Genomic DNA, 14,051 nt, shown 5'->3' on the forward strand with positions numbered 1-14,051 from the left:
TCTAACTACAGATTAATTAAGTAAGAAAAGTATAGATCCATCTGAGGTATCGCCACAAAGGTCTTCTACTAAAATACTAGTTCACAATAATTAATCCAAAAAGGAGATTTAATTGGAATAAAAATTGAAACTATTAGCCCACAGAAATGTTCTCTATTTTCTATTTTAACTAATTTTCTGTTCTTCCCATTTACTCCAGGGACATGCTGGCAACAAATTCTATGCACATTTTAAAGAAAACATGTTTGATGTAATTAAGAGCTTACCAAACACACATTACAGAAAATATCAATAAAAATACTTTCACGTGTTTTAGTAAGATTGTATTAAAGTGAAAACGGGTACCAGAGCAGAAGCAATACTCAGCCACTGTAAGGGACTTCTTAGACTCAAAGCTTTCCATAGTGCAGTAAGAAAATGGTGTTTATTATAAAGGAATAGACAAAAGACTGAAGAGACCACCCTGATAGAAAAGTGACAACAAAATCTCAGTCTCTGCAGTTCCATCTGAGTTATCTATAAGGCCTAGTGACATCTACTAATGTACCTACATGAAAAATTATATTATTTCATTGAAATTGCTACTTCAGAACAAGGGGTGGGAGGAAGAACCACCTTACACAAAATGATACGTATTGTAAAAATGCTTGGGTCTTGAAAACTGCCTTCATTGAAAGTGTTCAAATCTATTAAACAAAAAAAAAACTTCCAAAACCTTAAACAAGCTAGGATTTCCACAGTGAAAATACAAAACTGACAGAAAAAAAAAAATTCTATCCTCAGTTTTCAATTATTACCTCACTTCTTGGTCCAGCAACAGAAGAGGACAGAGAATCTTCAAGGTCTTCAGGAAGCACAGAAACGTTTTCTCTGGACAAGATAGTGACGAGTCCACTTTTTTTGGCAAAGAAAATGGGGAGGCTTGTACAGGAACCTGCTCCTAAAATGCTATCTCCTAAAATGGTGAAAAAACAAAAAAGCACGTAAATGCAACTGTAAGGACAAGGTGCAACACAGTTCCATAGACAGTGATCAAATTTTGTGAAGAACCAACAGCAATTCTGACAACTGCACCTGGCTTAACAGAAATCATGGATACTGTTTGCTACCCATGATGTAAATCTCCAGGTACTGCAAGGTTAAAAAAATATAAAGTACAATTACGATTCATGTGTTTCAAACTCTGCCTAGGGAGCAATTTCTTACCAGAGAACACCTCTGAAAGGTTAAGGACAATATACTTAGAGGCACCTAACACAAGGACCTAGGATGAACATTAAGCTGAGACTCAAAACAAAGTTATTTTCAAGAAAACAAAATAATCCACAGTGAACACTGGAAGAAATAAAAAAGTGTCAAATTCTAAGCATCCACTCAGGCTTTCATATATCAAGAGCACAGGTTTACTTCATTTTCATCCAAAATGCTCTAGAGTAAGCAATATCAATACCAGAGGTCACTTCAGCATTTTTCTGTACACCTACAGAAAACATCAGTTTGAAAAAATACAGAGAAAAAGAAACATAAAAATGATTCTACAATCTAAGAAATAAAACGATGTAAATACATTCAATTTTTAATTGAACAAAACCTGACTTTTTTCCCCCCATATGTTACCTTGTATGCCAAATACAATTTTCTCCTGTGGTAAAGAAATTCTTCCAGTTCCGGTGGAACACGCAAACACTTCATCGTCCTTATAAAGGTAAGCAGCATGGCTAAAGAAATCTGGGACTACCAGACAGCACATCACTTCGTCTTCTGACTGAAAGCATTACATATCAACAATCACACATATATTCAGAACCTTAAAAAACATATAACATTTTAAAGGCTGATCTAGAGTTGCATAAAGTTCAATTTCTTAATAAGACAGGAATAAAATGACAAAGAAAACTCTACACCCAAAAAAACACTTTTCATTTGCCCTAAAATTTAAGATCACTCTTGCTACTTTTTTTTAAAGTTCTTGCTGATTTCAATGAAGAGGTGAAGTAAACAAATAAATTACTCTACCACTTTCACACTCACTCCCCTTCCATTTTCAAATTCAATTATGAAACGTCCCAGTAGAAGGGGTTGGGAGAGTGTGAGAAGTTTACCAAAGGAAAGTTAATGCCAAAGCCTGTGCTTCCAGAAGAGAAATCACAACTGAGGTTCTGTAAGGACAACCAATTTGCCCTTCCTTCCCACCAAACCAGCTGCTGTCCAGCAAGGACCAAGGTACAGGACTCCTGACTCCTTGTCCTGCTGCAAGAGTCTCTGCAAAGTCTGTTCTAAATAGATTGTAAGAGTATACTATGAAACTACTCTGTAGAAGCTTTCACAGACAGTACAAACATTAAAACAGGTCAGTAATAATCTGATATTTAGACTTCTGTTTGTGAGACACTTTTCTTAATATTATACTTTAAATATCATAAACTTCACATAAAGTTACTATTAAACAGTAATACATATTTTCCTCAGAACATTACAAATTCCAAGAGCAACCTTAAGACAGAATTTGAGTTTCCTTTAGAGAAAATCTGACAGCTGATGTATGTACAGGAACATTCTGAAACGCTGTGCTTTCTTTGCTCAGAAGTAGTTTTAGAGCCTTCCTTTGCATACCTGAAAAGATGGATTATACTGTGTGACTTCCACAACAATATCATCAGACATCTGGTAGCCTTTATCTTCTACCGTTATCAGAGTGTAGTAGACAAGACACGGATGGTCTCCAGGATGCCATGCTGCAGCAAGTATCACCAGCCCGTCACTGTTCAAGAAGAGAGATCACCCCTTTGTGAGATGATTATTACATATTTCACTTGCTTGAGCTCTACCATTCAGAAAAAAGATACTTAAGTACGATAACAAATAAATGCTTGCCAATGTTACACTTTTTTTAAGCAAAGACTATCCTATTTTTTCTTTCATGATGTTTTATTAACATATGCAGTATGCATATTATAGCACAAAACTGAACCAACCCAGCTGTTGCGATTTATTGTAATTAAACAAAATATAAGAGATACAGAAAGAATTCTCTGCATTTGCTGGTACGAATGCAACATTTGCTTACTTACTGTCTGTTTAATATCAAGAAAAATGTAATTACCCAAAATGACATTACAAAATGAAAGGAATAATTCTTAGGTAAAGAATTGATAATACTAAATAGCATGAAGCATAGGATAGTCATAGGATAACCTATGACTATCTAGTTATCTGACATGCTTATTTTATCAATAGTGGCTGGCAGTCAAGTAAAACTGACTTTCAGTGTCTTTCAAAAAGGTTTTGCAAGAAGACAGAACATACCTCATTAATCTAAGTTTTACCAGAAGCAAGTGTACTTTCTTACCGATTCTGCTGCAAATCCATATACTGTATATTTACTCCTCCTTTAATATCTTCATAGTTACTTTCAGAACCCTAAAAAACAAAACAAAACAAACAAAAACAAACACAGAATCTGGTTTGTAACTATACATAGTTACTTATTAAGGGACAACATAGCAAAAGAAAAAAAAAAACAAACCACTTTTCAAGTGAGCATGCTCTTACCCAAATTGCATCTGAAATGTGTTCCTTGAGGATTCTGTTGACATCCCAGCTGAGAATGTAACGTTCTGACGTATCTTCAATCTCCCATTTGTTTAGATTTGAACTCGTTAGCATATAAAAACTCGATCTCTCTTTATCCCAAAGAACACTAGAAATCTGCATTTAAAAAAGAAAGATCTTTAAAGGTTAAATGACAACGTTGCTGTGAGGATACAAAAATCTATACCACTCTCAGTTCATATAAAAATCACTTCCTTGGGCAACATGCAGAAGCTATATTGGTCAGCGTATTATGATAATTTCTAAAAGAAGTTTTATTTTATAGATTTAAGAGCATCTATAATGAGTACGTTTCTCACACCTTCTGTGGAATTCATTGCCAAAGGTCAACCTAATCCTCAACCTTGCACAGCCCTTTATCAGAAAAGCATATTTACAGGTAACTGCTAGTTTCTTCAAGTAGCAGTGAAGCTATCACTAGGAACAGACAAGATTTTGATGCTTTGCAAAATTGCCCAAGAGGTGTTACTACTTTAAAGCCTACTTTTATTCAGATCTAAAGAACAAGTCAGTGTTCTCCATTACATAATATACATACTTAGTTAGTTTTTGCCTGCCTTTTTAATTTCCAGAAAATATAAATAACATAAATCAGTTAAGAGGCCTGTATTTGTTTTGTCATCATACATCCTTACACAGAATTTTCTTTTTCCTTTCCAAAAGGCTGAGACCAGAAATTACAGAAATTAAAGTAGATTACTATCTGAGCTTTTTCAAGCTTACCACAGCATCATTTCCAGGTGACAATATTCCCAGAAGAGAAGAAACCTTTCGTCCAATTCCAGAAAACATGCCCTGACCTTGTGGCAGGGCATGCTGATGAATCTTGCCAGAACTATCTGGAATCAATCGAACTAGCTGGCCTCTAGAAGATGATAAAATAAAGCTTCCTCCCTAACAAAAAGAAAAAGCAATTATGTTAAAAAATTAAAAGCACGTTCCTGAAGCCATCTTATAGTCACATAAAATTCTTTGTTAAAATGATAATGGCCTGGAGGTTGCTGAAAGAACAGACTGCTTACCTCTACAAGAAATGTTTACAGAATAAAAGAACAGACTAATTTTCATAATCATACCATATAAGTTATGCTAAATGTCTGATCTGTTTAGGAACAGGATGACTAATTATGTAAAGTTGTCATATATGTAATGATGGAGTTTTTAAATCATCATTTATTAATGAAATGGTTCTGCTCTGAAAACCATGTTCCTCTAGCTCTAAATTCTGATAGTTTTAACATTGACATCAATGTGAAGTCTTTGCTTTCCTCAACTTGATACCTGAAAACTGGGCACAACTCAGTTCTAAGAGGGTAGATACCCATTAGTATTTCTTAACCCCTTGAAACTCTCAACAAACTCACCAGTAAGATCACTGGCTTATGATTAGGTTTACAAATGCTTATGATGTGTTGATGCCCTAAAATATTTATAATATAGGATATAAACACTGAACATTATGCTGCCTTGTTGAAAAGATCATGAAACAATATAATTAGGAATAATTAGTTTTTAAGATATCAAATATTGTAACATTTGCTGATTTTTTGGGGAATATATTCTATTTGGAGAGTTTCTTCCCCATTTAAACACATCACCAGCAGAAAATGGAATTCACAGTACAGCTTTTCTTTACTTCCCTACTAAAATCTCTCGAATGCAGCCACTAGTGAGCTTTACCACAAGACACTGAGTACATAGACTGTGAGTTCAGATGAAGCAGTCCCCTCTTTTTTTCTGATAGAGAGGGGTATCACAAGCTGAGACGAGACTTGATAACCCCGTGGTTCAGTCCTGCATGCCTCTCTGACTTTCATAACTCCACAACCTCTCCAACAGAAATCTATGACTGCCACTCATCTCTGCCACTTAATATCACCAACAATCTCTGAAACTCCTCCTCAGAGCATCTGATGGCTTTCTTTGTGACATTCATTGGAGATTTAGTGCTGAAAACAAGGAACATTTGATCTTTGATGTTTAGGTTAGGAAGTAAAGCAGTATTATTTCATAAATCACACTGCACTGTACCTTCACTGCTGTTAGGAAACTGCACAGGGAGCCTCCAAAGTCTGTGAATGTCTCCGTATAGGAACCTTCGTGTGCAACGTTGGGCCAGTAGCGCACAGAACCTTCGCTGGTAGCAACCATGATTGCCAGAGACTTGAAGGGAGAAAATAATTATCAGAACATGCAAAATAAAAAAATAATCACACCATAGCTTTAACTAAATGTTATTTTACATAAAGATAACATGATTTTTAACACACAAATAAGTAGTAAATATGTATGCTCATTGACAAGCAGAGAACTGAACAGCAAAAATGATTCTGCAGCATAACCTAGCACATGCAGGGAATGTTATACTTGCTTATTTTGCTAACAATACTTTGTTATGGGTTCTAGTTCCTGATAATTCAGGGTCTGCTACTGAAAATCAAACCAAATTTACAGTTGCAAGAAGAAGTCTGGATAGTTCCAGATGCCAAGAGTTACAAGCTACTATGAAAGACTTAAAAAACAGACTACAATTTAAGAAAGAAATTGCTCTAGTCATTAACAGAAGAATTATATCACGCAGTTGTTCTTTTGTTCATAAAGATGTTAAGCCCACTGTGTACCTCCATTAGGGCTTCTAACTCCAAAAATCACCCAGATACCAAATTCAAAGCACAATGCAAGAGACTGTGCTCAATTAAAGATTCACACAGAAATCTTTTGCACTGTACCTAAGCAACTGGTTGCTGAAAATCACAGAACAGAAGAACAGTACCTGAGAGCTGTCATTGAGCTCTGTGAGATTTCTAAATGATTTTTAACTAGACACAGATGTGCACAAAGGAGAATGGTTGGCTAATCAATATGAGAACAATAAAAAAAAAACACATAACGCGTTGCCCTTGGTGACTCCTGCCTATTACTTAATAATTTTCAATTTACTTAAATATTTCCTAGCATATTTCTATGACTATGAAGTCATAGTATCCACGCATAGCTCCAAACTAAAAAAAGATGAAATTAAAAAGAAAAAAATAAAATCATTGTTTAGATGTATCGTTTCTCCTGAAACTTCTTTGGGTCTGATAAAGTCATAGGACACTATGAACTATGAGTTAATCACAAGAAGGAAAGACAGCTTTCATCATTTGGAAGTGTAACATAATGACAAGTAAGAAGAAAAGTTCCCAGTACATATCCCAGTACATATTTTTGCACAGCTTCTTCCTTCCAAGGACAACTGCTTATCCGGTTCTATTACGGCACTGTATGCATGAACTCTAAACTATGCCCAAGCTGAAAATGAAAGGTTTCTTTTTTTTTTTTTTCTTCTTCTTCCCATAAGTGATTGTGACAAACACACTTGGCACACTTTCACAAAACCTAGCTGATCATCAAACCTTATCCTCTCACACTTTGTGGTAAGAAAATGTATGTAGCAAAATCATCAGTCAAAACATAAGCCATCTGCCCTTCCAATGTCAGCTTCATTATGAAGATTAGATAAAGGGAGGATGCTGGTTTTTGCTTTTCAGCCACACGTACCCAGAATTAAAAGAGAGCTGAACAACTTTTTCAGCCAGCATGCACTTAAATCACTCTTGCTTAGACTTAATATTTGAAAGCGCTAGTGTCAGTTAAACACAATACTTCTTAGCTGACTTAGTTTGTTAAGAAAGCATGCTAAGTAATCCACACGAAAACTCTTAATTCAATCTGATGCTATAACAGATAGATGGCAGAAATTGAAAAGACTAGCAGGATTATATTTCAAGCATATTAAAAACCCTGACTTTTGGAATATATATTACAACACCAAGTGCACAATTTGCAAAGAAATACTTGATAAAATAAAATATATTCAAAGTTAGTCCAAAAGCATTTTTAACCCCAAACTTTTGAAGTTGATCACCTGCAGGGAAGGCGCTTCGCCTGAGGAACTGTGACAAGATATAGCTGCTAAACTGGAACTCCACTGGAAATCACTGGGTGGCAGCTGCAGTTCCTTACACAGAGATAACTGTAAGAAAGAGATGTGATTATAAAGATGAGACATGCAAAAACTCATTGAGCAGTGTCAAAAATTCTAGAGTCTTTGTGACACGGCAGTATTAAACTAACTTGAACACTGTATAAAGCGGAAAAAAAAAAAGAGAAGAGATTTTGAGCACGTTTGTCACAACAATCAAACAGCTAAAACACACTTATTTAAATATTTTTCAAACATAATTGCTTTCCTTTTGCTATTTCTGTTTCTGAAAATACTACCATTTTGAATTATTTCTCTTTCTGAGGTGCAATTTCTTGGACATTCCTTAAGATAATATACTAACAGCAAAATAAAATTAAACTGAAAGTGGTTGAAAAAGCTCACTAGGTATTCACAGAGACTGGGGGGAAGGAGAAACATTACTCTCCCACAAAACAAGGTGAATCAATCAGAAAATATATGATCCCTTCAAAAACCTCCAGAAGTACCAGAATGCATATTCCTGACACTTCTGCACTTCCATAGCCTCAGTGCAGAATCTGTATAATTAATAAGCTTTTCATTAATTGGAAGGTACTGATTTTTCAACTACAGAGTTCCTCTGACTACACTTTCTACATGCACTGATATGTTGCTATTAGAAAAACTTTTCTGCAGAAAAACATTTTTATTGGCATAAAACTAAATGAAATGTGTTCAGTGCCGCTAAAACTCAGTTGAAAGTCACTCACAGAATTATCTAATCCAATCTGTAACATATCAACTAGTTTCTAACTACTGGAATGAACTTTATTAAGGCTATCTAACATTAGAAAAAAAAAAGGAAACCTATTAAGATGCAAAGATTAAACCTTGCTGTTAAGGTGACAATTAAAATGAAGAAAGAAATCTAAAACTGCCAAGCTCCCTCCAAAACTTTAATTACTGTTGTTACCATGACCTCGTACGAAATGCTGCTTTTGGTAGAAAATGGGCAAACTTTAAGTTATAAGGAAACCCTGGATTTAAAAACAGCACAACTGGGTAACTTGTTCAACTAGCATAAAACACAGCAATGCCTCCATCCTGATCTTCCATTTACCTTTGCAACCGGAGACTGACCAATCTTCCAAATGATCAGCTTCTCTCTATGGACCAGCCAGGCCCATCCACTTTCATCCACTTGAACGCTCAGCTGGTCATCGGCTACATAAAAAGGATTAATACTTTAAGACACTGCAGGAATAACCTGAAAACCAACTAGCCTTCTTTCTCATATGCAAAGAAGAAGTATCTTTTGTACTGAAATTAAATTCTGCATCACAAGTTCTACATATCCAAAGGACCAAATTACTAGATATAGTTTAAAATCCATTTGACAAACCCTCAACATTTGAGAGTGAAAAGGAAGACAATCCTAGCAGCTTTTCATTTCCATCAATTTACAGCAGATAATTCATACCTTAAAAACTGATGAACTTACAAATCCGTTACAAAGTTACACTTTTTTGGTTCCTATTATCTCTATTAGAGAAACAAAATAAGTAATTTCTTTAACTCAGGGAACAGTTTGTATTACCGGGGCTTTTAGAAGTGAGAATAAAACCACCATTAAAAACAATAAAACCACCACTTCTGTTTCTTTATTTTCTACCTGCTGAAAAAACGTGAGCTGAGGTTAAATTAAACTATGTATTCATTTAATGGCTTAGAGTACATGGACTAAAAAAATAAAATTAGAGCATCCAGTCCAGGAAACAAGACTCCAAACAAGCTTGCTGAATTCTAACCAAGACTCACGCATTTTACACTGCAAAGACAACTTTTAAATACCATCATCACCACATTAACTTTTCCCCCACCTGTCAACTCTTGTGAGGGAAATAACAGATAAAATCAATTCTTACCATCAGCCTTCTTCAGGGCTTCCATCACCTTAACAGGCAGAGAAGATCCAAAAGCCTTAACATCATAGTTAATAGTGTCGCTTGCTGAGGGATGCTGTATAACTCTGGTGGGAGTTGCTCTTAAAAAACAAAACAAAAGCTGTGATTAGTTTTCCATTCTTTCTCCCGGAGTTTCAACATTTGCTTTAAACGCGTAAGCTTTGAATGTTTTTGTTTTGTTTTACATGCATAGGTTCTTGTTCGTCCTATACCACAGACATAGCTGAGGAACTCCCTAATATGAGATATTTCAAACATATTGAACTTGCATCATTTAACTTTAAACTATAGAAGAACCAGAAAATTGCTCAGCTATAACAAGTTTCAGTCAGAGTTTGGTACTATGAGAACTGATGATGTCAAACAGCCTACAAAGAAGCATTTAAGAAACTACAGGCCAATAAAGTCTTACTGCTTCTATAGTAGAGTAAATGAATATTTTATATTAGTAACCAGCATTTTTTTTTTGTTATTTTCATACAGGGAAGTCATGCCTAACGATTCCATATGAATTTTTTGGGAAAAAAAAGAAATCAATCAACACAACTGAGACAATACTAAGCACTTCAATTTCTCCCAATCTCTCAAAAAGATCCTTTATCACATATTTCTCACAAAATCAAGCTTTGAGAAAGGAGGAAGTCTTAAAAGTCTGTATCAAAGAAAGAAATAAAAACAAATAACACGGAGGCTAACGTATACACTTTAAGAAAGATCCCGTCCTATAGGATCTGTGCCGATGCCAAATTCTTCAGCACAACCATGAGGAGCCAAGTACCAGAGTGACAGCTGGCTGACAGGGCTGTATGACCTCGGACGGCCAAACAGTATAAAAAAATCAGGCTGAGCTATTAAAAAAGGCTAAAAAGTAGAACAGAAAATAGCATAACGGATCCACACAGCACGTCAGCTCCTCGAGTACGACGGTGCCCTAGCGCACGCACCCCAAAAGCGTATCGTGGACTAAAAAAAATAAAAATAATAAATAAATAACAGGTTTAGGGATGCTCAGAGCCTAGAGAACATCTCGCAAGAGGTCCCTGGGGACCGCCAGCCGCAGGACCGACGCCTCACCGCGCGGAGATGGAGCCGCTCCTCCGCGCCACCGGGGAGAAGAGCCCGGGGGAGACGGCGGCGGCCGCCACGGCCAGGCCCTTCCTGCCGCCAGCCCGGGACAGGGGGCTGGGGGCGGCGCTGCCGAGGTTCCTGCGGGCCTGCCCGACCGGGGTCCGCGGGGAAGCGGGAGCCGAGGGGAACATGGCTGAGGGGACAGCGGCAGCACCGGCCGCGGGGAGCCCGCCTCAGCCCGGCCCGGCGCCGCCGAGTCGCGTCACTGCCGAGCGCGGCCGGGCCCTGCGCGGAGGGCGGGGAGACCCCGCGGCAACCGCTCGCTGAGGCGGTCGCCTCACGGCGGAGCCCTAGGGCGGGCGGTTGGGTGCTGAAACGTAAAGGGTGCTGCTGGTTTTGTCATGTGTCGTTGAAAGATCCCTGCAAAGCGCTGTTTTGGTGCTTTTGGGTGGAATTTATGTGTTCCTGTAGTCGCCCGTTCGTTAAAATCACCTGCGCTCGGCCAGTTTTCTCATTAAAAAGTACCCCCAAAGAAAGAATGCTCCGTGCGAATTTTGCTGAGGAAAACCCACAAAGCAAAAACAAAATGTACGCACAGATGTGGAAAAAAAAAAAAAAAAAAGTAAAATTCAAGCTGCCACCCACAGTTCCCAACGTCCGCGAACAGTAACATTCAGATTGTTTAAAAAACCGGTAACTCCCTTCTACGTCTCCTTTCTAAAACATTTAAGACGATGCAGTCAGTGCAAGCAGCAGCCCTTTGCTGCCCGAAGCCTCGTCCCTCTTCCTCAGTGCCTTACTTGGGTCCCTTCTGCTGCCCAGCCCTGTGTTGGGGCTCCATCTTCAGGAGAGAGCCTGATTAAGCGAGGACTTGAACTGGGCGAATGGAAATAGACCTCCTATTAGAGCCACAACTTCAAAATGTATAAGAATTTTAATTTTTTTTTACACTTCTATTTTGGTTGATTACTTGAAAAACTGCGTGGAAAATATTGCCAAGGTAGACTAGCTGCAAACAGTTGCCTACCTATTTAGAAAGAAAATTAGTTTGAAAGGCTAGCAGCATCTGCAAACAACGTTCTCATAAATTGGTTACAGAAAGTACACAGCCATAAGTAAGGTGTTTGATGTATTTAGCAAGGTAGTTTTGAAAGCACTTGGAAACAGTATTTGAGCCCTGAAAGTCATGACTGGGTAGCAAAATGTTATAAAAGGAAATAGTTCTAGCCTCCAAGATGAAGGTGAAAAAGTCTTAGTAGTAACTACATTAGTAGTAATAAGACTTTGAGATCATGCCCATAGTTATCATGTTAAATACAGAAAATGATGATAGATGCTGAAAAATCATTATACTACGTATCTCTGTGTACATGTAAATGTAATTACATTTTTTTTATATGTCTGGAAATCTTCATTCCTATACAGAGAAGATATGTTTAGGCAAAGGCAGAACACCAATGCATGCAGCATAGAAGTGAGGTGGTCTTTTGTAATGTCCTCCAAGGCTACAAAAACACTTTAAAAACTACCAATCGTGAAATTCATTCAGGAAATGTCAGATGAGCTTGACTTATTATATTGTATTCACCTGTGATCAAAGGCATTTCTGAGTACCATCTGGCCTTTGTAATATACTAGTAGCAACACAGCTGTGTTTTGAGCATGTTAATACCATATTCATGGAACTGAACCTCTTGCTACTAACTTAGCTTAAGTAGCTTAAACAAAACAAACAGCAGAGAGCAGAGAAGAGGCAAGATTTAGGGCACAAATAGCAACAGCTGGCAACATGAGCTTCAAGGTTGGTTTTTGGTTTGTTTGTTTTTCATATAAAGAGTAGACCTATACCCTCTTCAAGTCCTTTTTCTACAACCCCAAAGAACACTACCACTTTTCACTATTTTGTCTTCTTTGTACTTGTTAGGATAACCATAAAAAAACAATAGCGCTAAAATCACTAAAATGGATTGCATACATTGGAGTGAAGAGTGCTTACAGCACCTTGCCAATTCATATTACAGCTGGGGTTTTTCACAATGATATAACTGTGTCAGCACATTTCAATGTAGCAATTACAGCCCCATTAAAGAGAGCTTCTCAACCAAGTTTAAAAGTCAAGGTGTCTGGCATAACAGTCTCCTATCTGTGCATCAGAGCAGTAAGCAGCTGTTGACATCTAGATAAATTAAGTTCTTTTTGAGAAGAGGAAGAATGATAGTTTAAAATTAGAAAAGCCTCGAGCTAGTTTCATCCACTGCTTTTATGTCAAGTGTTTACTGATCACTGAACTTTTTTTTCCCCCCCTCTCAAAAGTCTTGCTTCTCAAGATTTGACTTGATGTGGAATTTGAAAGTTGGGCAGTTCAGTTCTGCATTACCTGTTTTAGGTGAACCATGACCTAATGTCAAATGCTTACTAGCCAATCAAATATTTCTGTTGTGTAATACTTTACAACAACATATTCTTTTTTTTTTTTTTTTTTTTTTTTCAAGACTTCAGAGTAAATAGTATTTTGTACATAGCACAGGTTAGGTTTGAAATGTCAAGTTTTGGGTGAGGAATTTATTTTCTGAAAGGTCTATTTAATCTTTTCAGCAACAGAAGTATAGCATGAAGCAGTAAATGTTTTACACATTACCTTTATGATACACAGCATTACTAAAACATGAAGGAGGCAATCACAAAAAAATGCAGTCACAAAGTGTAATAGAGCTTGTTTTACAGTGCTTTCTGATGCAGTCAGATACTCTCACATTAAGTCTTTTCTATGACATGTGGTCCATTTTTGCCCTATGGAACATGCTGCACAAGGCAGCAGTGTGGGGTGCTGGTCCTTCACGAAGAACACCCAGCAGGGTTGTTAGAGATGCACCACTGGTTTCCACCTTAGACAGGAAAACATTAAACTCATAACAAAAGCAGAATACAGTGCTTTAATTCATTTCTCTCTCCTTTTCAAACATTGTCCCCGTTTCCTCCAACAAAAGGATCAAATTTTCTTATTAAGCTAACAGAGCTCCTACAGTTCGAAGTGCAACCACATCCATCGCTGCCTGGCACTGCTGGGGAGGTATACAGCACACCATGTGCACACAGAGGCAGTGCCACATGCCTTGTAGGTGTGTAAAATAATAATCTGTACTTGTCTAGCAAAGCTTTCTCACCTTGATAAGATCTTGGTTTGGTCCAAGGAATATTATAAGGTCTGCTATCCGCTGCACCTCTTATAACAAGTATTCACCTTTCTTTGAACAAGACCTTTTCTGTAGCTTTTCTCACTTTATGGTAGACTGCAACACCTGCCCGAACAACTAATGATCAACAGACATAAAACATTCATTAAGTTCAGCTGCAATTAATTCCCCATAATCTCACAGTTTAAACTCACAAACAAAAAGGCTCATTGCACTTGCATAAGGAGAGAGATTAAAGAAGTTCAAGCTCCTCTAAATACAGTA

At 37.3% G+C, this 14,051-nt stretch overlaps 1 protein-coding gene across 3 annotated transcripts in view; it reads right to left on the reverse strand.

Moving 5' to 3' along the window:
• The window catches only part of NUP133 (nucleoporin 133), a 29,057-nt gene extending 18,233 nt beyond the window's left edge, over positions 1-10,824 (reverse strand). For all 3 annotated transcript variants that reach the window (XM_084283714.1, XM_084283713.1, XM_084283712.1), the window contains exons 1-11: positions 10,600-10,824; positions 9,487-9,605; positions 8,682-8,785; positions 7,523-7,630; positions 5,644-5,775; positions 4,336-4,506; positions 3,553-3,708; positions 3,350-3,420; positions 2,614-2,761; positions 1,618-1,765; positions 798-955 (exon numbers count right to left, since the gene is read on the reverse strand). In XM_084283714.1, coding sequence (XP_084139840.1) covers positions 798-955; positions 1,618-1,765; positions 2,614-2,761; positions 3,350-3,420; positions 3,553-3,708; positions 4,336-4,506; positions 5,644-5,775; positions 7,523-7,630; positions 8,682-8,785; positions 9,487-9,605; positions 10,600-10,784 — 1,500 coding nt within the window. In that variant the 5' untranslated portion in view covers positions 10,785-10,824. The remainder of the gene's footprint in view (positions 1-797; positions 956-1,617; positions 1,766-2,613; positions 2,762-3,349; positions 3,421-3,552; positions 3,709-4,335; positions 4,507-5,643; positions 5,776-7,522; positions 7,631-8,681; positions 8,786-9,486; positions 9,606-10,599) is intronic.
• Between the last annotated feature and the right edge of the window lie 3,227 nt (positions 10,825-14,051).

Source organism: Netta rufina (genome assembly GCF_964035555.1).
Source record: "Netta rufina genome assembly, chromosome: 3".
NCBI lineage: Eukaryota > Metazoa > Chordata > Aves > Anseriformes > Anatidae > Netta > Netta rufina.